General features: G+C 37.7%; 1 protein-coding gene across 1 annotated transcript in view; it reads left to right on the top strand.

Annotated features, from left to right (window-relative positions):
* The window catches only part of PREX2 (phosphatidylinositol-3,4,5-trisphosphate dependent Rac exchange factor 2), a 295,413-nt gene that overhangs the window by 72,759 nt on the left and 196,186 nt on the right, over nt 1-26,468 (top strand). Inside the window, 5 exon segments of the mRNA XM_043601163.1 lie at nt 1,261-1,332; nt 2,722-2,844; nt 5,972-6,076; nt 12,779-12,880; nt 16,499-16,660. Of these exon segments, the coding sequence (XP_043457098.1) occupies nt 1,261-1,332; nt 2,722-2,844; nt 5,972-6,076; nt 12,779-12,880; nt 16,499-16,660 (564 nt within the window).

The following is a 26,468-nucleotide window of genomic DNA, read 5'->3' on the forward strand; positions in this document are numbered from 1 at the left end:
ACTCACGGGCCGCGAGATCGTGACCTGGCTGAAGTCGGATGCTTAACCGACTGCGCCACCCAGGTGCCCCAGTCTTCATTTTTTTGATGTAGTTTCCAGAGACTCCTTGGAGCCTCTGTGTATTCTGGGGATTGGTGGGCTATTCAGTCAGACCCTGACTTGGCAGGTAGTGGCTGAAGTTCTTAAGACAAACAGGGAAGGCAATGATCTCACCTGATCACTAGATAGTTAATGAACGATGTCTTAAAGACACAAACCAGATTTTCTGGATGGAAAGTCACTTCTCTTTTTCCTTCCAAACCTTCTCTTTTAAGACCCAGTGTAAACAACTCTTTCTGCTTTTTTCCTTTGCAAAAATAATAGTGTATTTAGTCATGAGTCCAAGCTTAATGACTTGTCAAGAAGAGTCCAGATCTTTGAAATACTAATGAACTTATTTGCCTACCATAGGGCTATGGAGGGCCCTGACCTGATCCCAGGAATACCAAATCCGTCTTTCTAAAACTTGGGGGAGGGAGTAAGAGAGGAAGAGAAATCCCTCCATTCCTTCTTGAAGAGTCACTTTCTCTCTTGCTCTTTCACTGACTATCTCTATCTCTTCCTCTCTACCTCCTTCTTTCAATCTCTCTCAGTGCCAAAAAGGTCAATGGGATTTCTGACCCTTTGTTTTTTATGAGAAATCTCATTTTTCATTAGAGTTTGTTCTTGTGCTTCATAAGACTTAGAAGTTTAGGAAACATTTGACTCTTTTTTTCCCTTACGTGTATTTATTTACTTAGAGCACACAAAAGTGCTCATGTGTAAGTGGCAGAGGAACAGAGAGAAAGGGAGAGAGAGAGAATCCCAAGCAGGCTCCCCGTTGTCAGCTGAGAGTTCATTGTGGGGTTCCATCTCACAAATCGTGAGATCGTGACCTGAGCCAAAATGAAGAATCGGACATTTAACTGATTGAGCCCCCCAGGCTCCCCCAAAACATTGGACTCTTAAGTGTTTACCACAGAACATTGAGATCCTGGTGGATAAATTTAAATTCATATATACATGGTCACTTTTGGTCTTGCTCCCAAATGAAGGATAAAATCCCCAGGTAGGAACCACAGTGAACAAGAGTTTAACCTTTTACAACAAAACTATTATATTCAATAGTTATTAGAGTTTTAAACTTTGGTTTCCTGTAAAACAGAATTAGTTCTCTTCAACACCCTGTTGTTTTATTAAGCTAATGTCACCTTCACAATACCTTTTTTTTGTTCCATGCAGGCGTTCTTACACCGGATGAACCAGTGCGCCGCATCAAAAATTGACAAAAATGTAACAGAAGAAACAGTGAAGGTGAGGAGTTGCAGTTTGCCCTCAACACAAGCACACATTCTCCTCAGATAAGATTTTATCTGTGGGATGTTACTTGAGTGTTCTTCAGCTTACCGGTACCAGTAGAAGCTCTGTGCCAGGCACTTGTGTGGGTGACGCTGAGAAAAAGGGAAACGATGTCGGGAAAAGAAACAGAGGGTTATGATGATGACAAAGAAGACATGGAGACTTTTTTTTTTTTTTTTTTTTTTGCCAAGGCCTTTGGGCAGTTTGAAAAAAGGAAGGAAAACAAACCCAGACTGAGAACCGCAGAGTCCGTGAGAGGGAGGGAGCAGAGTTGTGTGTGTAAGAAGAAGGCAAGAGGTGGACAGATGCAACTTCCAGTCTCTGATCTCTAAAGAACAAATGATTTGGGTGGTTCATTGGTGCAGAAAAAGTTCGCATAATATCGTCGACTCAGAAACAAATGGATAAGAATTTCCTGTTAAGCTGCAAGGAAGGAAAATTATGGGGAGGTTTGTAAAGAGGGAGGAGATAAATGAAAATTAATTGTACTATTGTTATTACTCATTTAAGTTCTATAAATCATCGTTGATATTTATTTTTGGTGCTGATTTGCTGTTTTACTTTACTAAAAATAGAAAAACATCCAAGGATTTTTTAGGCCCTTCCGAGTATTTTTTTCATAAATTAAATACTAACTTTCCAATTCTCCTCACCGTGGGAGTATTTTAGTTTGTGTGTTTTTGGTGGAAAGCAAAAGACAAGTGTCTGTATTATTCAGATGGCTTGAGGATGCTTTGTCTCTCCTATTGGGAAACTCCAGACAGAAGAAAAGGTTCAGGACCTGTGGCTCGGGGAGGTCAGTAAGGTTGTCAGGTTCTCTGTAGCTCTTCACTTTGACATCCAGGTTATCAGCTTGGCTGTGGACTGGCTCCTCCCGCAGCTGCAAAATGACCTTGTAGCTGTCCCAGCTGTCACTTCCGGACACAGCACCTTTCCAGAGGGGGGAAAAGGGCGGTCCATTCCAGGATGCCTTTCTAGAGAGCAAAGAAACCCTTGTCCCACACAGCCTGCCAGCAAATCCGCCTGCACAATTTTACCTGCCGCCCATTTTCGCTAATAGGGTGGGGACTGTCCTGCTTGGATTTAGTCACTTAGGCTTTTCCTGAGAGCCAGGAATAGGTTCCTGATTCCCAGAGTTGTGTGGGGGTGGAGAGGATGTCCAGACAAAATTGGCACTCTGCTGAATGGCTTGCTATGCCCTGAAGTTTTCAGCTTGGAAATAGAATACTGTACTCTTACGGACTTGTGTGTTTTTTGGTTTTTTTTTGTTTTGTTTGTTTGGTTTTTTTTTTTAGTTGTTTTTGTTTTTAACCTGCTTCACTATTGCACTTACATGTTTTGCAGATGCTGTTCTCAAACATTGAAGATATCCTTTCAGTACATAAGGAATTTTTAAAAGTCGTGGAAGAATGCCTACATCCAGAACCTAATGCTCAGCAAGAAGTGGGAACCTGCTTTCTTCACTTTGTAGGATAAATTTCTGTTTATTTTAAAAGCTCTTTCCCCCTAGATTTTAAGGTCTAGCGTTTGGCACAAGGGAATGTGGGAATTCAGCATTAGAAGCAAAATGTGACACCAAAAGTTTGGGGTCTTTTAAGGCCAATGAAATCTTCCACTTAGAGCCAGAAAGGGGTGAGGGCCTCACATCATCCATTTTATTCAGTGAAGAATAAACAGCCTTTTCTTTTCCCCAACAAGTTAGTTCTTCGCATGCTCTGTAGCTTTGAATTCTAATGAATATTCAGGCTGTTCATAATGAATGGATTTTTATGTTTCTCTCAAACATAGAGCATTTCCCTTTTGAGGCAGAAAATCCTTACTCTTATAATGGCATGATGAGCCTTTTGTTAGTCAGAATGTTCCCGTTTTAATCGACTGGTGACAAACCTGCGGGTGGACAAACCTATTCACTCTAGGTACACATATGCCTGAATCTGAGTTTTTCTCAAGGATGGTTCTTCAGAAGGTCGTACTGAGCCGTACGTACAGAAGAATAGCCAGTCAGTATTCTGGTGTTTCAAATCATACGTCATGATTGTGTGATCATTTCCATCCCTCTGGACACGGCAGTTGAAATTATTTGTGCAGTCAATTTGCAAAGTAAAAAGTCACCTGAAAATGAAAATTGTTTTTAGAACTGAGGGCATTCATACTAAAAATAAAAATAGTACTGCTGTATATATATTCCACTGATGCTTATTTTCAGAATACCAATCTGAATCCATTTATGTATCAAAATGCTATATAATTAATGTTTTATTTAAAAATATCAAAGTGTTTTGTCAAAGAAATCAATTTTTGTTTATTTTGATTTCTTTTTTTTAAGTTTGTTTATTTTTGAGAGAGAGAGAGAGAGCACAAGCAGAGAGAGGGAGAGAGAGAGAATCCCAAGCAGGTTCCGCACTGTCAGTGCAGAGCCCAACGTGGGACTCGAGCCCACAGACCATGAGATCATGACCCGAACCAAAACCAAGAGTCAGATGCTTAACCAAGAGCCACCCAGATGCCCCAGTTTTTGTTTGTTTTTATTTCTATTTAACCTTTGGGGCGCCTGGGTGGCTTAGTCAGTTAACCATCAGACTTCAGCTCAGGTCATGATTCACAGCTCGTCAGTTTGAGCCCCATGTCAGTCTCTGTGCTGACAGCTCGGAGCCTGGAGCCTGCTTCGGATTCTGTGTCTGCTTCTCTCTCTGCCCTTCCCCCACTTGTGCTCTGTCTCTTTGTCAAAAATAAATAAACATTAAAAAAAGTTTTTATTCCTATTTAACTTTTATAAAGGTAACCATATGTAGTTTCTAGATCTATATTTCTATGTGTAGTGAGCAGACTCTGCATATGTTTTTTTAATAATCAGGATATATTTCATAAAGATAATTATATTAAAAGGAGAAGCTCCTTGGACATAGCAAGATCAAGCTGTGCTTTCCTTGGGCATGACTGGAAACCACGCATGTTTGTGTCCACTTAATCCAGACTGTTCCTTTTCATGAAAGAATTCAAATCTTCTGCCAGCTGGAGTATTTGCTCTTTCAGTCCATTCCTGCACATGGGAATCTTGCACTCTGACATCCATTTCCTCAGTAACACACTATGAATCTGTCATCTGTGAATTTACTCAACTATTTCTGAAGCTTGTTTCATTCTGGGTCATATCATCTCTTGAAATAAGTAATTCAATACATTTTCTACTGGCTGTATAAAATAACACTCAGTGTTGCTTTCCAGATGCCTGTCTTTGAAATTTTAGAGGATATACTCCTATTCTAATATAGATCAACACATTTTCTGTGTCTTCCTCTTATTGGTACTGCTTTGATAGATACGAATCATGGCCACTTGGAGAAAAATCTAGTGATGGAAGGATACTTAGAGATCATGATGGTGAAAAGACTCCCTTTTTGAAAGTATCCCTTTGTAGCAAATATGAAGGTTGTTTACGTTTTTTTCTGCTTGACCACTTTCAGTGACAGCTCTAATCATTAGAAAATCTTTATGCTTTGCAACTATGTGGATGGAACTGGAGGGTATTATGCTAAGTGAAATTAGAGAAAAAAATCATATAACTTCACTCATATGAGGACTTTAAGAGACAAAACAGATGAACATAAGGGAAGGGAAACAAAAATAATATAAAAACAGGGAGGGGGACAAAACAGAAGAGACTTATAAATATGGAGAACAAACTGAGGGTTATGGGAGGGGTTGTGGGAGGAGGGATGGGATAAATGGGTAAGCGGAACTAAGGAATCTACTCCTGAAATCATTGTTGCACACTATATGCTAACTAATTTGGATCTAAATTAAAAAAAATTTTTTTTAAAAGACCAAAAAAAAAAAAAAAAAGAAAAAATCTTTATGTTAATCTTGAATCTGCCTACCCACTGCCCATCAGTGCCCTTGCAGTTTCTACCCAGTGGTCCCAGTTTTATGTTTAGAGTTGTAAATCCTTTACAATAAAACAGCTATCTGAAAGTAGCTACCATTTCCTTACTATACTAACAAATACCTCTTTTTGAACTGACCTCTCATATGTAGTGTCTTCACAGTCCATTATCACTTGTTATCTTAGTCACCTGTTGCTGAGTATTTTCCTGTTTGTCTGTGTCCCTCTTAAACACGACTGTCCAGATTGGTGCATATGAACCGCAGGGTACTACGTTTCTTTATTCCTATATAATCTGGCACATGCTTTTCCCTCTATCCCAAAAGCTTCCTTCTCTCTCCCTGCCTGGGAATGATGGATTCATCTCTCTGGACCTTGCACAGATACTATTTTTTTTTCTTTTTTAAAGCTATACCTGAGTCCTCTCAGTAAAGCTAAGTACTCTCTTCTCTGTAATTGCTACCATTTAGTTCATTTACTTCTTACTGCATACATCATATTGGAGTCTGGTTAATATAACCTATCCTTTTCCTTAGGGTATTCTTTATGGGTCAGAGAAAATCAATGAATAGAATGTATTTATATATATACACACAGTAGAGCTCCCAAAATATAGTAAACACTATAAGTTTGTTCATAAACATCACCCAGAGTTAGTATCTTAAAATGGCTAATAAAATGACTCTAACTTATCCTTACTCGAATTCACAGAAAGACAAGTTTCGTATCTATGATGAATACTGTAGTAACCATGAGAAGGCCCAAAAATTGCTTCTTGAACTTAACAAAATAAGAACAATCCGCACATTTCTTTTGGTAAGTATATAGTTAAGTGTTACCACATGCTGTGATTTGTTGATAGGCTAACTAAGAGCCAAGGGCTAGCACAAGTGTAGTATAAAAACTACTTGTGGGGCAATGCTTTAAACACATCCAGGCTAGGAGACTAGAGTCCTTTGATAAACGTAAGAAGTGAGACTTGGCAGTAGCGTATGGATGGAAAAACGTTGATAATACCTTCTCCTGGTTGACTGTGAATTGTTTGTGAGAACCACAGGTTCCTAGTGAGGAAGACATTTATGCCAGAGTTCATCATTGCTTTTTTTTTTTTTTTTTTTTTAATTTTTTTTTTCAACGTTTATTTATTTTTGGGACAGAGAGAGACAGAGCATGAATGGGGGAGGGGCAGAGAGAGAGGGAGACACAGAATCGGAAACAGGCTCCAGGCTCTGAGCCATCAGCCCAGAGCCTGATGCGGGGCTCGAACTCACGGACCGCGAGATCGTGACCTGGCTGAAGTCGGACGCTTAACCGACTGCGCCACCCAGGCGCCCCCATCATTGCTTTTATATCCCTCAACTCTCTAGGGTTTCATTTACTTCTGCTAAGGGAGCTATAAGTAGGGCAGTCACAGGAAGGAAACACATCATGGATACGGTAGAAAAGATATTTAAAGATTGACTTTTCTCCTATGTGCATTCCTTATTCACTTTATTTAATTTCTTTACAATAGCACAAATAAATGCATATTTTGGCAATAATTTGGGCAACTTAATTGCCGGGGAGGAACACACTGTAAGTGTTCAATTCAGTAATATCCAGCAAATTGTAGAGTGGGGCATCTGTCCCATTACCCACTTTCAGAGATTCCCAACACCCCGGAAAGTCCCTCATGCCTGTTTACAGCCCATCTCCGCAACCACCATTATCTCCAGGCAGTTATTCATTTAATTTCCGTCTCCATAGATTTCCCTTTTCTAGATATTGCATATCAATAGAATCCTACAATGTAATGTTTTTTATACCTGGCTTCTTTTACCGAGTAAAATGCTTTTGAGATTCATCCTTGTAGAAGCATATATACATATTCCATTCATTTTTATTACTGAATAGTATTCTGTTGTATGGATATACCATATTTTGTTTATCCACTTGCCAGTATGTGACCATTGGGTGAACAGATGACTGTGATTAATGATGGACCTTGAAGATACTACACGTGAGACATCATTTCAGAGAGAGATATTTGTTAGTATAGAAAAGCCAGGAAATTCAGTTTGGGCTATTGTAAACAATGCTGTTATGAACATACATGTACAAGTCTTCATCTGGATATTTTCATTCTCTTGGGTAGATGCTAAGAGTGGAATTGCTAGGTCATAGTAAGTTTATGTTTAACTTTAAGAAGCTGCCAAAGTGGCTGTGCCATATCCACCAGCAATGTATGAGAACTGTGGTTTCTGTCTTTGCCAATACATGGTATTACCAGTTCCAATTATAGCTGTGCTAGTGGATGTGTAGTTTATCTGAAGGTGATTTTTATTTGCATTTCTCTCATGACCAATGATATCAAGCATGCTTTCATGTTCTTGTTAGCAATCCACATATCCTGTTTGGTGAAATGCTTATTCAAATCTTATGTTCATTTTTAAGTTGAGATGTTTACCTTATATTGAGCTATAATTGTTTTTTATTTTGGATACAGCTCCTATATCTGATATGTAATTTGTAAATGTTTCTTACCAGTGTGGTTTGTTCATTTAAAAAATGTTATCTTTTGAAAGCCAAAAGTCTGACATTTTTTTGAAGTCCAACTTACTAAATTTTGTCCATATGAACATGTTTTTGTTATATTTGAGAAATCAGCATTCAGGTCTTATACTTACTTTGTTAAGTTTATTCCCAAGTATTTTACTCTTTTTGATGCTGTTGTGATTGGAATTGTCTTAATTTCATTTTTGGATTGTTCATTGCTGCCACATAAACGTTTAACTGTTGTTTAGTTTTGCTCTATGTATATTTTTGTATCTTGTGGTTTAAAGTCATGTGTTCTAGTAGTTTTTTTTTTGTAGATTCTTTAAGATATTTTACATATCGGATCATGTCATCTGAGAGTAAAGACAGTTTTACTTTTCCTTTTCAATATGGATTCTCACCCCCCCAACCTGGCTTTTTGCACTGACTGGTTAGAACCAGTATATTGTTGAATAAAAGTGTTTAGAACAGATACTTCTGCCTTGTTTCTGATTATAGGGGGAAATCATTCAGTTTTTCATCATTAAGTATGTTAGCTGTAGGTTTCTTCATAGATGTCCTTCTCAGGGTGAGGAAGTTCCATTATGTTCGTAGTTGGTTGAGAGTTTTTCATTGTGACCTTTTTGCCTTTTCTAATACAGGTGTTTAAAGCTAAGAATTTTGCCCTGTACACTGCTTTAGTTTGATTCCATAAATTTTGACACGTGTTTTTATTACTCAGTTTTTGAAAATGTCTAGTTTCCTTTGTAATATCTTTAGTCTTTTTTAAGTTTTCTAAAAATTTTATTTATTCTTGAGAGAGAGAAAGCATGCGAACATATGAACAGGGGAGGGGCAGAGAGAGAGGGAGAAGGAGAACCCAAGCAGGCTCTGCACTGTCAGTGAGGAGTCTGTGGCTGGGACTTGAACTCCCGAGCCGTGAGATCATGACCTGGCTTAACTGACTGAGCCACCCAGGCATCCCTAGTCTGTTCTTTATTTAGAAGTTTGTCTTGGGGGGTAATTCTGCATGGAACTTGTGTTTCTGCACATTTTCTGAGCAGTGGAACTGACTGCCTTTGTTTGGGCCTATCTTTTTTTTTTTTTTTTTTTAAATTTTTTTTTTTTCAACGTTTATTTATTTTTTTGGGGGACAGAGAGAGACAGAGCATGAACGGGGGAGGGGCAGAGAGAGAGGGAGACACAGAATCGGAAACAGGCTCCAGGCTCCGAGCCATCAGCCCAGAGCCCGACGCGGGGCTCGAACTCACGGACCGCGAGATCGTGACCTGGCTGAAGTCGGACGCTTAACCGACTGCGCCACCCAGGCGCCCCTGTTTGGGCCTATCTTTTAAAAGATGTTTGTACCATGAACAACCACAGAAGGTAGAGATATTCTCTTTGTCCTCAGCAGTGGGCAGTGATGCCTGCTGCCATCATAAGAGATGCATGTTTCATAGCCTCCAGTCTCCCCCTCCTGTTATACATGTGCATGGGTCATCTGGTCTTCTTTGTCTTGCATGTGGGAGCTGGGGCTTGGGAAACTGGCCCCAAAATAGTGATTCTCTGGCTCCTGGTATTGTTGTAAAGAAGAAAAAAAAAGGTCCTATATCCCTGTCCTAGGAGTTTTATGTGTTCTTCTAGCATCCATAAATATGTGGCAAGTTAACTTTTTAGCTTGCAGCTAGGGTAAAATCTTAGAATCATCACAGTTTTACCATTCTGTTATTTTATTTCCCAGTATGGGAATTTTTCAAATATCTTCCTGTAGTTGATTTTTTTAAATTTAATTCCATTCTGGTTAGAGAACATACTTAAACCATTTTAAATCCTTTTAAATTCATGAAGACATTTTTATAGCTTAGCATATGGTCTGTCCTGGAATTTCTTTTTTTCTCTGTATGTTCCATGTGTGCTTAAAAATGGCATATTCTGCTGCTGTTGGGTGGAATGTTCTATAAGTGTTAGGTCATTTGGGGCGCCTGGGTGACTCAGTCAGTTAAGTGTCATCCAACCTCGGCTCAGGTCATGATCTCATGGTTCATGAGTTCGAGCCCCGTATCGGGCTCTCTGCTGTCAGCACAGACCCTGGAGCCTGCTTCAGATTCTGTGCCTCTCTCTTTCTCTGCTCCTCCCCACTCATGCTTTGTCTCTCTTCCACTCTCAAAAATAAATAAACATTAAAAAATTTTAAATGTTAGGTCATTTATGTTTGTAGCCCTTTCCTTTAGGTGTTCAGTCAGTTACTGAGAGTGGGATATTGAAATCTACGGGTATAATTTATTAAATTGTCTATTTTCCTTTCAATTATGTCAGTTTCTGTTTTATATGTTTTGGGGCCCTGTTTTTAAATATGTATTCATTTAAAGTGCTTGCATTTGTATTTCTACTTATCATAAAATGTTTTTCTTTGCCCCTAGTGGTATTTCTTTTCTTAAAATCTATTTTGCCTGATATTATTATAGCCGTGACAGCTCTCATACTGTTTGTATGTTATATCTTCTTCCGTTATTTCACTTAACAAGATATTTGTGTCTTTAAATAAAAAACATGCCTCTGAGAAACAGTATATGGTCAGATCTTGCTTTTTTATCCAGTCTGACAATCTCTGCCTTTTGATTGGAGATGTTCAGTTCATTGACCTTCAGTGTAATTATTGATATTATTTGTTGATATGTACCATTTTATTGTTTTTTCTATATGTGTGGTTTTGTTATTGTTCCTTTGTTCCTCTTTTACCTTCCTTGGTATACTGTTTTACTTCCTTTGTTGGCTTTTTTAAACTACATTTTTTAAGTTTTTTAGCAGGGAAGTGATTGCTCTTACAACAATATGTTCTCACAAATCGTAATTTATCAAGTCTATTTCCTAAAGTTGGTTATTTTTGTTTTGTTTTGTTTTTAGTAACTTTCCTTGAGTTAATTTGAGAACCTGTGACTGTTTTGTGACTCTTGACTGTGCAGTTGATATCTCTACCCAGTTTTATGTCTTATAAGTTAGCCGTTCTTTTTAGGAGTCCTATGCCACTGAAATCTTAGGGCTCTTTATAAAGTGTTAGAACTCTGCTATCTTACTAAATCCATTCTGTTCTCAGCGCAGTTGACTCTTTGTTCACATTGGTCTAGTTTATTGTTTGAATTGTGTCAAGCCACACTAGAAAATTCTCAAGAGTTCTGGTTTTAGATGATTCTACAGCCATAGTCTGGTAGGAAACTTGACTTTTTTATAATTCTTGCCCTGGCACTGAGTGGCCACTAATAATCTGAATGGCTTTAGGAAATTCATTACATCACTGGTGTCATGTTCCATATCCATAAAATGAGGATAATAGTAATTATCCTTTGAAAAACAGGTAAGAGTTTACAGATTTGTTGATGGTATTATTTGGGGCACTTGAATATGCTGCCACCTCAGTAAGTTTTCATGATCAGGGAAATCTCTGGGAGCTCATTTAGGAGACATTCTTTGTGTACACGTTAGAAGAGAGCTGGCTTTCATAAGCCAGTCTAAAGTGGCAACCAACCCCTGCTATTATGAAGACAGTTCCTAATCCGTACAGTACAAATAGACAAGGAAATAAAAGTGCGTTAGGCAGTCATGAGTTTCTTAAGGTACTTCAACCCAGAGCTAGGAAAAGGGGGTGGCCACATTTATAGGAATGCTAACTCCTACTGGAATACTGACATCACTGGAAATCTAGTGAGATGTACATAGTTGTATTTCATACAATTGCTCTGGGGACAATGTCATGCAGAGTTGGAAAGAATATTTTGATAAACTGATTGTAATAGGGGATGAAGCCCCTCAAAGAGCACACTTGAGTCAGAACACTTATTTGCTGTTCTGACTTCTAAAGTGTCTGGGGGAAGTTAAAGTCATAGCATTAGTTGTGCTGACTTGAATACACAAATTGGAGCTAAAGCCAAGTTGTTCATGACAGTGGGCAGGGAGTTCTGCTGTTACCCTCAGTCTTTCCTTTTCATCCTTTCCTGCTCGGCACTTGGTCTGTCTTCTCGATGAATACAGACAGTAGTTTTAAAATGGTAGTATGAAGGTAGCTAAATGATAATAGATATTTGAGGGGCCCTTTTCTCCCTTCATTACATATTTATGCCTGTTTTCTCTATGCCAGTTACTCTGATAGATACTGCAGAAACAGGTTTTGGCATCAATTTCAAATCTTTTTTTTTTCTTTTGGTATTGATACTTAAACCATTAAATAAAGACCAGATGCTTAAGAGGCTATAGGCTTTTTTTTTTAAAATCAGAGTTGATTTCCTCTTCCCTTTCATCTTTCTCTGATTGCTAATTTTGAGAATGTCTCCATTCCTCTTGCCTCTCTGGAGATCATATCTGACCTCCTCTGCGACTGGCTGGCCAGTGTCATTGGTGAGGTAGTATAGCTAACAGTGACTTAGCAATCACTGGTTGAAACATGCCAAGTTTACAGACAGGAAAACTAGCATTCTGAAATCAGCCCAAGTTATGTCACTAGTCAGTGGCAGAGCATGTGTAGAACCCAATTGTCTCTAGGCCTGCTCTTTACAATACAACACCACACCATGACTTAACTACAACACAACTCCCTTTATAAGCAGGATTGATCTCTATGTATACTTGTGTCTGTCTACCTATTATTTATTCACCCATCAATCCATCCATCCATTCATCCACCCATCCACTCACCCATCCATCCATTCCTTCATTCTTCCATGTCTATCCTATTTCTTTGTCTTCAGACTTCATACTCAGAAAAATATATATAAATTAATTTCCAAGATATGTATTCAAAACACATTTTGGTTTCTATAACCAATTTGAAATGTGAAGTATTTGTTTTTGTCTTCTGTAAATGTTATTTGTGATTGCATGGGCTCATCTCGGAGAAAGAAGCTATGTAGAGATAAGCTTTGACAAAGTTTCAGCAGAAAATTTTATGATAGAAGATCGTGTCACAGCTTTGACTTTAAAAAATGTAATTAATTGTTTTTATTTCCACTTCAGAACTGTATGCTACTCGGAGGACGGAAGAACACAGATGTTCCCCTGGAAGGATATTTAGTAACACCGATACAAAGAATTTGCAAGTATCCTCTCCTTTTGAAGGTATTTTATGTGTTTATTTCACTGTAGAATTTTCTTTGTATCTGCATATTTTGCAGATGGTATTTAAAAGGTTTTTCTTTTAAATAATCTGACTTTTGTTTTCTTTTCTTTTTCTTTTTTTTTTTTTTTGAGACCAAGCACATGAGTGGAGGGATAAGGGCAGAGGGAGAGAGAGAGAGAGAAAGAGAGAGAAAGAGGGAGAGAGAGAGAGAATCTCAAACAGGCTCCATGCCCAGTGTGGAGCCCAATACGGGGCTCAATCTCAAAACTGAGATCATGACCTGAGCCAAAATCAAGAGTTGGGCACTCAACTGACTGAGCCATGCAGGCACCCCTAAATAATCTGTACTTTCTAAAGAAAAGGCAGATCATAGTTATTGGGGGAAAATGGCTATTTTGTCACATATATATGGAGTAGGAAACAGATCTTTTGGCAAAAGAGACTTTGTAGACTACTTTATAGACTTTGCTCCTTGTAGAAAATATATTTGTTTGAGTTTTATTTAGAGTTAATGCATTAGTTTCAAGATAATCCAGTAAGTACCTTATGACCAGTTTATATAGCACTTTATGTACAGGGTTCTTTATCTTAAGTAAATCCACTGTGGGCATATGATTTGATAGTCTCTAAAAATGGTGACTTCTTGATACTAATGAAGTTAAAGTCAAAGTTACATAATTTCAGAGCTTGGTATTTAAATCTATATTACAGGGAATGGTGTGGGTCACATGGGACAATAAATGATAGGAATGACAGTGTTAAGCAAACACTACCTCTGGAAGACAGGACATGCCCCATTAATGGTTGTAGGTCCATTGCCTCATTATAATGACCCAAAGTTTTATTCTGAAAAACATACTATAATGTCCTAATTATTTGTAGTATTAAAGCATGTGAATAGATTTGTATGGCAATTCTGAAAATGATGCTTTTGGAGCTACACCATCAGGAACTACAACTACAACATCAGGATGCAGTTTGGGATGGTGGTTGAGCACATGAATTCTGAGTTCAAATCCTAAGTATTCTGCTTGCTAGCTGTGTACTGAACACATAATCTAACCTCTTAAAGCCTTGGGTTTTTATTTATGAAATAGGAATAATTATGATGAAATTATAGCATCTATCTACAAGAATGTGTATATGGATATGTGTATTCATATATTGTGTATACATATATATGCATATCGAAAAGGGATTACATAATAACAATAATTGAACTATTTTAGGCAAATCATTTAACACAGTATGTATTCCATATATATTAGCTATTACTACTCATATATATTTGTTTCTGATTTATTTTAATATATTAATCACTACTTGCTATCTAAATTTTTAAAATACTCCAAAATGCTATGCATATATTAACTGGTATTCTTATTGATTAACTCTTTGAGAAATAAATGTAAGGAATTTTAACTAAAAATACATTTTTAAAATTTATTTATTTTGAGAGAGAGAGAGAGAGAGAGAGAGAGAGAATCCCAAGCAGGCTCTATGCCATCAGCATAGAGCCCAATGTGGGGCTTGATCTCATAAACTGTGAGATCATGACCTGAGCCAAAATCAAGAGTTGGATGCTTAGCCAATTGAGCCACCTTGGTGTCCCTAAAAATAACTTTTGTTAAACTACAACTTCTGTTAGTTGCATAAATTGGGGTTTTGTGTACAATTTCTTTGAAAACAATTTCTCCTTATAGAAAAACAAAGTCAATTGAAGTTGCTCAATGAAGCCCTAGAGAGAAGGTAACATGGGATCTCCAGTTATGCAGAGTTTTGGTGTGGTCCTCAGAAGGGGGGAGGATTGGTGCAAAGGTGACTTATCTTTGTGAGAGTCCTTTTAGATGCCTATTGTGGTGACCCAGATCACTTCAGCTATCCCTGGACCTGGCTTTGGAATCGTAGGCGTTTGTTTAAGAGTCAGAAGGGATAGTGATATTAAGAGAAATACACCATGCCAAGTAGTTGTTCTAAATCACTTCTGGTTAGGGATGGCTTCTGGTTAGGGTTGGTTGATCTGACCTCTCAAAAGATGGAATCATGGACACATACTTGCTTAGGAAGATAAATAACTCACGGTACCTTCAAGGAGTGAAAAGATGTCATGTTTCCCCTCCTTTGGATGATTGTCTTCGCAAAGAAACGTGAAGAACTATTTACTTGTATAGTAGGTATGTTGGTGTTGATGGTTTTCTTTGTTGTACTATTGTGCTGATAATCTCTTTGATTTTGGATGATTTTATTTACTCAGAAAGACATTAGGGATTAGGCTGTGTGTTAAAGAAAAGATATATTGGTCTTATTTGTGGAACTTGAAATCAGCACAAGGCTCATGGAAAGTCACTGACAGAGATTATTACTAGTCATTCATCTTGCTCTTTTACATTATCTAAATTCTCAGTTCCACAGGTACTCATTGGGCACAGTTGCATGGGACCCCAAATCATAGCCTGCGGACTGACTTGACCACTTCACATAATTTACAAATACTTCTGCACTTTAGAATTTCTAGAGAAGCCACCATGTCTCTTCCATGGATTTGTGTTCCAGCATAACTTTTTAAATCTTGTCTTGGGAGTGATGTAATGTGTATTCTTTTGGTGCTAGCTCTGCAGGAACAGAGTGTGAACATATTGAATGCAGGGTCAAAGTTTATGGCAAAATTTTCAACAATAACAGACCCCAGGAGAATATAACAACTGCATACTTTCCTACTGTATGTTAAGAATTAAGAGAATTCTTTTAAAAGACTTGCCTTAGGATTTCTGTAATTGTGTTAGTTAGTTACATGATGATGGCAACTGTAGTAAAGAAACAAATGACTAATTAAAAAGCAATGTGGTTACAACTGTCTAGACAGTGGGTGAAGATGTTTAATTTTGTGCTCCTAAAAAACAAACAAGACCTTTTAATATATTTAAAAGATTAAAGATTACTCTTGTTCTGATATCCTGAATGGAAAAAAACCATAAAATGCCAAAAAAAACCCAAAAAACAAAAACAAAAAGAAAATTATCGAGAGGCATATGGCAATTCATTGATTACAGAGAATGAACCCAAGTTATTGGTGAAAACAGCATAAATTTCCCCTTTAATGATGGAGTATTGTGGAATTTACACATCATTTATTTTGCTGGAGTGTAAGACATTATTTAAAATTTTTGCTTTATGTATAGCATGTTTTTATAGCTTCTCAAAAATTTATTAGAAAATAAGGCATTTAAATTATTTTTGAAATTTTGGGCTTACTATTCTGTTAAAGACTTGAAGAAAATATGTAAAGTTATATTTCTGGTTGGAGCAGAGGTCAAACTTATAACAATATGTCATGCTGCAGGTGCGATATTTGACAGTTTGAAAGGAGAAGTCTAATTTAGTTTTTAAAGACAATAATTTTAAGGAAAAAATTAAAACCACTGCCAAATGTGTATTAGGGGTAATGCACATTCATTGACTCAACCTTTTATTTTTGATCTTAATCCTAGTGGAGTTTGTGATGTCACTTCTGAAATTGGCTCTCACGATCTTTGCAGTTTTCATTTCCTGGTCAGTCTGAACCTGCTGTACCAGAAAGCAGAAGATCAAAGGGCGATTTGTTTTTTGTGTATAAACAGGAGTTGCTGAAGCGGACTCCAAGGAAACACAGTGACTACGCAGCAGTAATGGAAGCCCTCCAAGCCATGAAAGCCGTCTGTTCCAACATAAACGAGGCCAAGAGGCAGATGGAGAAGTTAGAAGTTTTGGAGGAGTGGCAGTCTCACATTGAAGGCTGGGAGGTACATTCACTCTACTCAACAATGGAGCTTAAAATAGTTTTGTTATGTCTTAATGCTGTGAATAGAATTGTTGACATTGGATTGAACCATAAATGGTCATTTTCACAGATAATGCCAGAGGGCTGTAACCATTTCTGAAAAGTGCTGTCATTATTAATTTTAAATATCCATAAAGCGGCAGTTAATTGACTTAGTGACAGCCTGAAAGCTTTGTGACAGAGCCACCCAACACTGTGTGGGTTATAAGCTTTGGTATTTCAGTATTTGTGCATCTCGATTATCCTTTTTCCTGACTGCCTTTGGCCAACAAGTACATAGCTTGAATCCTGGAGAGAGTTAAGAAGGGGGTTCCGCTCCATACGTGTTCTGTGATACTGTTATTTTCAGATTCTAAATTAGGTGTATGGTGATGGATTTCATTGTAAGCCCACTTAATCTCTCTAAACTTGAATTTCCTCATTTCTAAAATGAAAGAACTATTATGTGATTTTTAAGGTCCACTGAAGACAAAAAGTTTTACAGATTTATGATTAATTAGAGAAAGATTTTTTTAGATGATAAAAAGGCAAAAGAGTGATATTCAGAATCTGTAATACGTTTTTGTCTATAGTAACTTTGAATCCCCATCATTTCATGGGGTTGGAGCCCCGTATTATTTTAGTGCCGTATAAAGAATAAACTAAAATTTTGTCTTTAAATTGCCTTAATTGAGATGAGCATGAGCTTTCTTTCAACTAGGATAATTTGTTATTATAAAGTAAGCAATTAGTATAATTTTTAAAGGCATAAAGAAGATTTAAAATGTTTCCAGTCAAATACTGTATTACACAAATTTCAGTACATTCTTTTTATCTTTAAGGCTTTATAATTGACTGGTTTGTTTCGTATCTTCAATATGTTGATTTCCGTTTAGAGCTAAAATTATGTCTATTCAGATTTGCAAGGAAGCCTCAAACAGTGACCTCTGGGAATTCTCTTATTTATCCACTTTTCACCATGAAACTTTTCAAATGCTAGCTGAGATTTAATCTTTCTCCTCATCTATATTCTTTCATTTCAAGTGTCCAGGGTGACCTCCTGTGTCGGCATGAATGCTACTTATTTCAGTCAATTAAAATGGTTGTGTGTTTTAGTGTTGATTCATGATGATAATTCCTTTCCTGGGGAGCGGTTGTCCTGCTGGGATGAGAAAAATGGACTGAAGTTTACTTTTGTCATTCTGTTGTCAATTGAGCATTGGAAGAAAAACTGAACTTGCTTTGAATTGGAGGTTTCTCATTGCTATCTGCCAGGCCTTTTACCAAAACAAAACTTCACAGATTCTTCTTGGTACTCTAGGGAAATGGAATCTGTCATTTTTTCTCTCCTCGTGTATATCCTAAAAATTGAGTCTACTGCAGGAATAAAAGATTCCTGAAAAAGCATTGGTATTTCTTGCACTGAACATGCAAGTTGCTCAAAGGAAGAATATGTGTGGACCATAATGTGTCATATACAGCCCATAGCAGTGGGTGTCTCAGTGTCACCAGCCTTGCTATATTTATAACAAACAGTTGGAGTGTAAGAAGGAAATGGGGCATCAGGACAGAAAACAGGCTGCAGGAAATCAGAAATGACTACAGTTCCAGCAGGCATAGAGGAGATAATATGAATGTTGGGTCCCTAAGAGGGCAGCAACATAAATTCTACTGGAGCAGGATTTGAAAATGATCGCATAAGACACAGCCATAGGTGCTTTGGGAGGTTTTGGGGTCTTGAGGGAATGCACGTTGGAGGAAGGCACAGCCAACTGGTTGGCAACTTGTGATCAGAACCTGATTCCCCATCTCAGTCCACCACCTCGGAGAGAGTGGGAAAGGTGTCATAGTACTCAAGTCTGGTTCCTTCTGGGAAGTTTAGGAGAAACTGCGGGTAGGATTCCCAAGGTAACACAGGACAAAGGGACACAATTGTGCAGGATGAATGCAGGTTCTGGGAGGGAAGGGGAATGGTTAAAGAGCTTTCTCTGAATTGCAAACAAGGATTACTGTTCAGCGTGCAGACAGCTTTGTGTTTGTTTCGAGTGGCTCTAGTGGGGTTAGGACAGGGCCAAGGGCAGATGTCAGGTGGCATGTCAACTAGAGAACACAGAGATCCTTAAAGAGCTTTTGAGGTGAGGAGCCTTGAGCTGAAGTTGGGAAACATGTCCAGCTCCTTCCCTGAGCTTCCGCAGGTCTTTTAGGACCACCTTAGAGATGCCACTCTTTCTCCAGTGACCAAAATTTCTTGAATGGGCTCCGAGTCTGATACACCATGAGTTTGCACTATTTCCACTTGAGGTGGATTATTTATTTCAAATAAGTCACTTAATTTTCCAGGGTCTTATTTTCCCATTAATCAAATGAAGGCTTTTTATAGTAAAATCTGTCAGGTATCTTGCCTATCTAGTATTTTGCATTATAAATTATCATTATATTCCTTTATGTTAGGCAAATAAGTGGTTGAAATTTACGACTCCCAAATCAGATGACAGAGTGAAAAGGCCTGGTTGTTGTTCACTGTTAGACTGGACTCTAACCCTTGGTTTGGGGATAATGCATCAAACCTCTCATGAGAGAGGTTAGTGCAGTGTGGGTTAGTGCAAGAGTCAAATGAAATAAGTGGAAGCGCTTTACTACTGTAAAATGCTATGCAAATAAGTAGTATTTTAAAGCTCTGGTTCAGTGGTAGGGTTTTACCCTTGAGAAATTCCCGTTTGTCTAATATATGCACCTGTCTACTGAAGGTGTTATATCACTCCAGTTAAGGTTAGATAGTTCCAAGCAACAGAAACTAAAAGAAAAATTAATTTAAAGGATATGGGGTCATTCACAGGATCAAAAGAAAAGCTATATTCTCAAGGGTGTCTAGGCAGCCAAAGCTGTCAGGCAGGACCTTCAATGCCTTAGCTAAAATGGATAGGCTCTAATAATTTTTTCCACCCTTATATTATGTCACTCAAGATTCAAGATCAAGATCTAGGATTCCTCTAACTTGCCTGGCTAAATTTGCTTAGGGGAGGACAGAGGTCCTTGATTGCCAGTCACCCACTTTACTTTTGAGGAAATGCTGATCTTCCATTGTATGCAATCTTGGTGAGTCTTAAATAGTTTGCTGAGGTATTATGATCCCCATTACACAGATTTTCAAAATGAGGCTATATAACTTACTCAAGTTCTTATGACTAACGGATGGCAAAGTTTAGTACGAAAATAAACAGACTGGTTCTAAAGCCTATATTCCTTGTCACCATGTAATATTATTTATACCCATCAGATAAAAATGTAGCTAATTTGTGGGGCACCTGGGTGGCTCAGTTGGTTAAGCATCGGACTCCTGATTGTAGCTCAGGGCATGATCTCACAGTTCATGGGATTGAGCCCCATGTTGGGCTCTGTGCTGACAGTGTGGAACCTGTTTGGGATTCTCTCTCTCCTTCTCTCTCCGTCTCTCCCCAGCTTGTGCTCTCTCTCACTCTCTCTCAAAATAATTAAATAAACATTACACAAAATTTGTTTTAAAAAATTAAAATTATTATCTAGATTAAGTTGGTTGCTTGCCCTTTAAAAATAAATTGATTGTATGGGGCACCTGGGTGGCTCAGTTTGCTGAGCATCCAACTTCAGCTCAGGTCATGATCTCCTGGTTTCGTAAATTTGAGCCCCACATCTGGCTTGCTGCTGTCAGTGCAGAGCCCGCTTTGGATTTTCTGTCCCCCTGTCTCTTTGCCCCAACCCTGCTCTCTTTCTCTCTCTTTCACACGCACATACACACACACTCTCTCTCTTTCTGTCAAAAATAAACATTAAAATTTTTTTAAGTAAATTGATTATAAAAATTAGGTTTTTGTCAGCATTTATGTAGTGACAGATACCACAGAAGATCTGTGGGTTAATTGTTCATATTTAATTGCCTTTTATTAGCATAATTTATTATATCTCAGTTTTATGTCTTATCCTACATTCAAAACATTCCACAGGATATTCTACTGAAAGTAATTGTAGGACAGTGATCAGTGTGGTTGGGAAGGAAGTTTATTAGCTGTTTAAGCAGAGCCACTGATTCATTCCATAGAACAGAACCGTTCTCGATGTTGGTGGGCTTTTTGACTGATTGATAGTGTAATGATCACTGTAATCTTTGGAGTCAAAATGGACTTTGTCAACAAGGGAGTATCAATCAGCATTATGTCATTTGGTAGTTTAGCTTTACATTCTTCATAGGCCTGTTTGGGATAGGTCTCTTAAATCTGAAAAAAAATATATATATTAAAAGATAAGGGGGAGAATTATTAATATATGAAGGTGTTGGGAAAAATAAGATCAAAATAATTATTGTGTTTTAGGAAGTAAAAACAATCAGAATAGAAATTTGACACCTCTTGATTACCTTTTTACATGGAGAAATATAATGGTACAAGACCATTTTAAAATCACCTGTTGCTGCTTTACGTTTGACTAAGTTTGTGTCTGACAGTGTATTGACTTCAAGTCATGTTCTCTTATTTCTTGAGTGTGAGTCTAACAGAGGTTGTGATGAGACCTGTTTCTTTCATCTTCTCTGTAAGGTGATTTAGTAGATACACATTTGTCTACTGTCTTGAAGCAGACTTGATTCTTAAAGATAAGTGGTTTGGGAAAAAGACCATTGAAAGTGAATCTACGTAGAAAGGGGAGCAGAATTTCCTAAGTGGGAGTGGGGGGGACGTCTGATTGGGACTTCATTTTGGTTAAATGAAAATTTATGTTATTAATTTGTTTTATCTAATATATATGACATAATTTGGGTAATAACTTCAGTTAATAAACTGTATCTCAGAAAGAGTGAATCAAATGCTGACTCTTGAGGGGTGGGGGAATACATCTTACGACATTATGTGATAACATGATGTGATAGTCTTCACTTAATGTTTAACTTTTCTAGTATTTTTAAAAGAGTTTTTGAAAGAATATTCAAATGCTTCATTTTCTCAAGACACTCCTTTGATGTTGAAACCATTCTCTTTTGAAACACCCATCTAGTTGTCATTCTTGTCACTTTTCTTTTCTTCCACCATGAATGGGTCTAGCTCTGCTAAATTATCATCTGTCAGTGCTTTGCATATGATTGGGGAAGTTTCAAGCCCTCCTGTCATCTTTCATCTTTGCTAAGTTTATGCCCTTCTCTCTGCAGTCTGTGTTTTTCTGATACTGACATTCAACATTTAGTTGACAAGATGAATGAGGTAGACTCTGGTGTTAAGCAGGGAGAGCCGATGATTGGGTCAGATAATTATGAATAGTTTCATTTTATAATGTTTTTTGCCACCTCATTGCTGCAAAGAATCAGTAATGAACCCTTATATAACATATTAAGAGAACTTGTTAACATGAAAAGATTTATGCTTTCAAATGGTCCAGATATGGTTTAGTGATGATATTTTTATTGCGTTTATTCAGAGCATAGGGATTGTTTTATTATTGCAGTGTTTCATAAGTCATGATTTTAATGTTTGAAGAAACACTAGCAATTAGAAAAGGAGCCATAAAATAAATGTACATACTTCTGTCTTTTCTGGCTCTTGTCATTTTCTGAAAGCATACTTTGGCATCTAACAAGTGCCCACCTATGAAAATTCATCCTATTTACACATCAAATTCTTTAATGGTGCTTTGACATTTAATAGTTTTTCATGTATGCTGGCTATCTCATTGACAGCTGATTATATACCTCAAATTGTAGAATCAAAATTATTCAACTTTTAACACATTAGATTCTGAATTGTTATTATTTTCTTGCTGGTTCTTGTACCATGAGGCACACACGTTGAGAAGGGGAGCCATTGGTGAGCAATGTTGCGGACACAGACTGCCTCCAGGTCCTGCTCTTAATGACTTAGGTCATTGTTTGCTCTATCCGTTTCAGACTGATCTCTTCACCATATTGGAAAGTGGTATTTAAATAGTGTACTCCATCAAGTTGACACTGAAGAATGATTGAAGCCTAAAACCACAACATGGAATGAACTATATAATTAATTATAAACATACATAATCATAAATATACAGCTCTCCCTGATAATCATCACTGTTAACTCACACCAACTCGCATTTTATTAATGTGTGGTGATTGCAGTGATCACACTGCATTTAATTCTGTGTTTACATATCTGTTTCTTTCACTAGTATATGGACTTCTTGGGAACAGAGGTCATGTCTCAAGCTCTGAGTTTCCAGCATCTAGGGCAGTGTCTGATCCATAGTGGGTTGGGTGGTAATTAAATGCAGATATAATTATATGATAGTTATGTATTCATTATCAGTGGCTTCTCGCTATTTTTTAATACTTTTGGCCCTTTTGGATAGTGGCAGTGATTCTGACCTGGTTCTGTTATTTGTTTCATTTTTATGCTACTTTGATGATCTCTTATCCTCTTTAGCATCCAGTTTTGGCTTATGGTTCTCAAATGTATACCATGGGGGAGTTTTTACTTCCTCATATTAGAGTTGAGCACTGTAGAGTTATTTGAAATTCAGTCTTTGTGAAGGGGTTTCCATAGTGCAGGTTCTGTTTCTTTTGTCTAAGGGCAGATGCGGGTGGGCTTCCCTCACTGTATTTCACCTTTGCGCTGTTGGGGGCCATGGTGAAGGACAAAGGATGAGGTAAGTTACCACAGGTTGGAGTAGAAAGAGAGAAGCTTTTGGAATGAGAAGGACGAGATGAGTAGACTCCCACCCCTGGTCACAGTTATTCATTTATGGTTACTTCTCACCTTGAACCGTCAGCCACCTTTCCTTTCCTGATCTAATAAAAGCAGTCAGGGTTAGAACCATCCATGTAACTTCATTGCTAGGGTTTTGGTGTATTTAATTCTATAGACACGATTCATCAAAAGCATGATTTTACATGACAAATGTAGCTTCCTAAGTGGAAATGCACATTAAAAACGCTAAATCATCTAGATGATAAAAGTACATTATTTTGGTTAGTTTTTTTAAGGGATTGCTAAGACAACAGAACTCTGAATAGTATGGGTAAACACATTATTTAAAAGTGTCTGCATTAATTTCTACATATACATATTATAATATGTGTAATGGCTTTAAAGTAGTTCAAATTAATGATTTATGCAAGCCCTCTTACTTTTTAAAAATAATTCTTTTACACCTTACCTCTCAAATATTAGTTTATGACTGTGATACAGCACTGTACTGTTAAAGTAGCTTATTTTCATGGGCGGTACTTTTTTCACAGTCACATGAAATTCAGTCTTTGTAACAGTATTTCTATAGTTAGACTTTTTCAGCTTTTTTTCATAATAAAATAATTTTCTGCCTTCAAACATCTACATGATGACCTATGAAACAGTGTACAAAGCTGCTTTAATTAAGTGTACATCTTTCCTACCCTCCCTCCCCATTCATTCCTTCTCCTTTCGTCCCTTCCTCCTCTCCTCCCTTCCTCCCTTCCTCCCTTCCTCCCTTCCTCCCCTTCTCCCCTTCTCTCTCTCTCTCTCTCTCTCTCTCTCTCTCTGTCTTTGTAAAACTTCAGGAACAGAGAAGCCAACTTGCTACAGATTGATAACCAGGAGAAAAGTGTTTAACACATTGCCTGGCATGTTGTAGAAATGTTGAAAACCTGACTTTAGCATTCATCTAGAGAAAAGCATTTATCGTACATGGCTGTTCAATGACTAAATATGGATTTGTCAAAAAATAGACATCTAGATTTAAAAATTGGCATCAGTAATGCTAGATAAAAGATAAAATACTAACAGGTCATGTAACATTATGCAGGTTTATAATGAGTATTCACCAGTGATGAAATACATCACAGGTATAACTGTGACCTGGGCAGAGACCTGTGCTCACCTTTATCTCCATGTCAGCAGGCTTGCTATACTGTGCGCTCGAGCACCTGGACTCAGGTACTCAAAGCCTCCAAAGCAGTTTTGCTTAGAGTGTTGAGAGAATACCACATGTGTCAGCATTTGTTGGAATGGTTTGGGACCCACGCCAGATTCACTCAGGTTCAATCTCTGAGGGTAGTGCCAGGGAACCTGAGGATTTTAAGAAGCCCATCAAGTGTGTCCCCCAAACTCTAAAATTTGAGATCAGTGCCCTAGAGGCTTTGCTCTCTTCTGACAATATGCCTGGCTTGTTTTATTGCTTCCACATTTTTTATTTTCTAGTTCACTTGTCTGACATTGTCATTTTGATAGACTCTTGTGCTCTTGACTCTTACCTAGCAGTCTGATGCTCATAGCTGTACTTTATTTCAATTTCTCCTGTGAGTTTTGTAGCTTGGCTTATTTATCCCTAACCCCGGAAGCTCTCCTGGCATTTCTAGGTAAATGAAAAAAACATTACACATAATTTCAAAATATCATAAATTTCATTTACTTTAAAGGTGAAGTCATGAGATTTTTTTTTACTACAGAGAAAGGCAGATTTATCATGTATGTGAGGGGAAAAATGCCACATCATTTTAAAAAGAGACATATATTAAGTGTCTACTTGTAGGTGGGATGGATTTGAAGTGAGAAACATATGACTATACAGGAGACTGTATATATACACTTGGCCAAATTTTCTTCAATATTGATAATATCACATGTATCTGTAGTTGAAAAATTCTTAATGATTTCTAGTTGCTATAGTCACAGAAATAATGCACAGATTTGGGGCGCCTAATTGGCTCAGTTAAGCATCTGACTTTGGCTCAGGTTATGATCTCACTGCTCATGAGTTTGAACCCCACATCAGTCTCTGTGCTGATAGCTTGGAGCCTGGAGCCTGCTTCGGATTCTGTCTCCATCTCTCTGCACCTCCCCTGCTTGCTCTCTGTCTTTGTCTCCTACTCTCTCAAATATAAAATAAAACATTAAAAAATTAAAAAAAAAGAAATAATGCACAGATTCAATCATGGTAAATCGAGAGCATCAGGGTTTTTTTTTTTTTTATTATCTAAGACATACAGATGGTATAAAGAGAAATGCTATAAACCTTTCTTTTAGAATGAGTTTGTTAGACAAATGTATAAATTTGACATAGATTCCTTTAAGTACATAAGCAATTCTCTGGGAATTAAGTAATTATTCACTGAAGAGATTTCATGTGATGATAGTAGATTACTATGATAGAAGATGGTAAAGGCAGATACTGTACTAATTCTTTTTTTTAATGTTTATATATTTTTGAGAGAGAGAGAGAGAGAGAGCACAAGTGGAGGAGGGGCAGAGAGAGAAGGGAGACACAGATCTGAAGCAGGCTCCAGGCTCTGAGATGTCAGGACAGAGCCCGATGTGGGGCTCAAACCCACAAACTGTGAGATCATGACCTGAGCGAAAGTTGGACACTTAGCTGACTGAGCCATCCAGGCGCCCCGCCCCTGTACTGATTCTTAAAGCTTGCTATTAAATATTAAAGACATCTCATCCCAATATGATTTAGTAAAATAGAATATGAGTGATATTATATTTATATTGTGAGATGGACTTTGGAGCATAACAAGATGGTTGGGCTTGATGTCATTACCCCATAAAATGTCATTAATAGGTAATTACACAGATACTTTGGGTTGTTTATGAAAAGTGTTGACCTCAGGGACATGTGGGTGGCTCAGTCGGTTGAGCATCTGACTTCAGCCTAGGTCATGATTTTGTGATTTGTGAGTTCTAGCCCCGTGTCGGGCTCTGTGCTGACCGCTTGGAGCCTGGAGCCTGCTTCAGATTCTGTGTCTCCCTTTCTCCGTCCCTTCCCTGCTCATGCTCTCTCTCTGTCTCTAAAAAATAAATAAATGTTACAAAAAA

This window comes from Prionailurus bengalensis, chromosome F2 (genome assembly GCF_016509475.1).
Source record: "Prionailurus bengalensis isolate Pbe53 chromosome F2, Fcat_Pben_1.1_paternal_pri, whole genome shotgun sequence".
Lineage (NCBI taxonomy): Eukaryota > Metazoa > Chordata > Mammalia > Carnivora > Felidae > Prionailurus > Prionailurus bengalensis.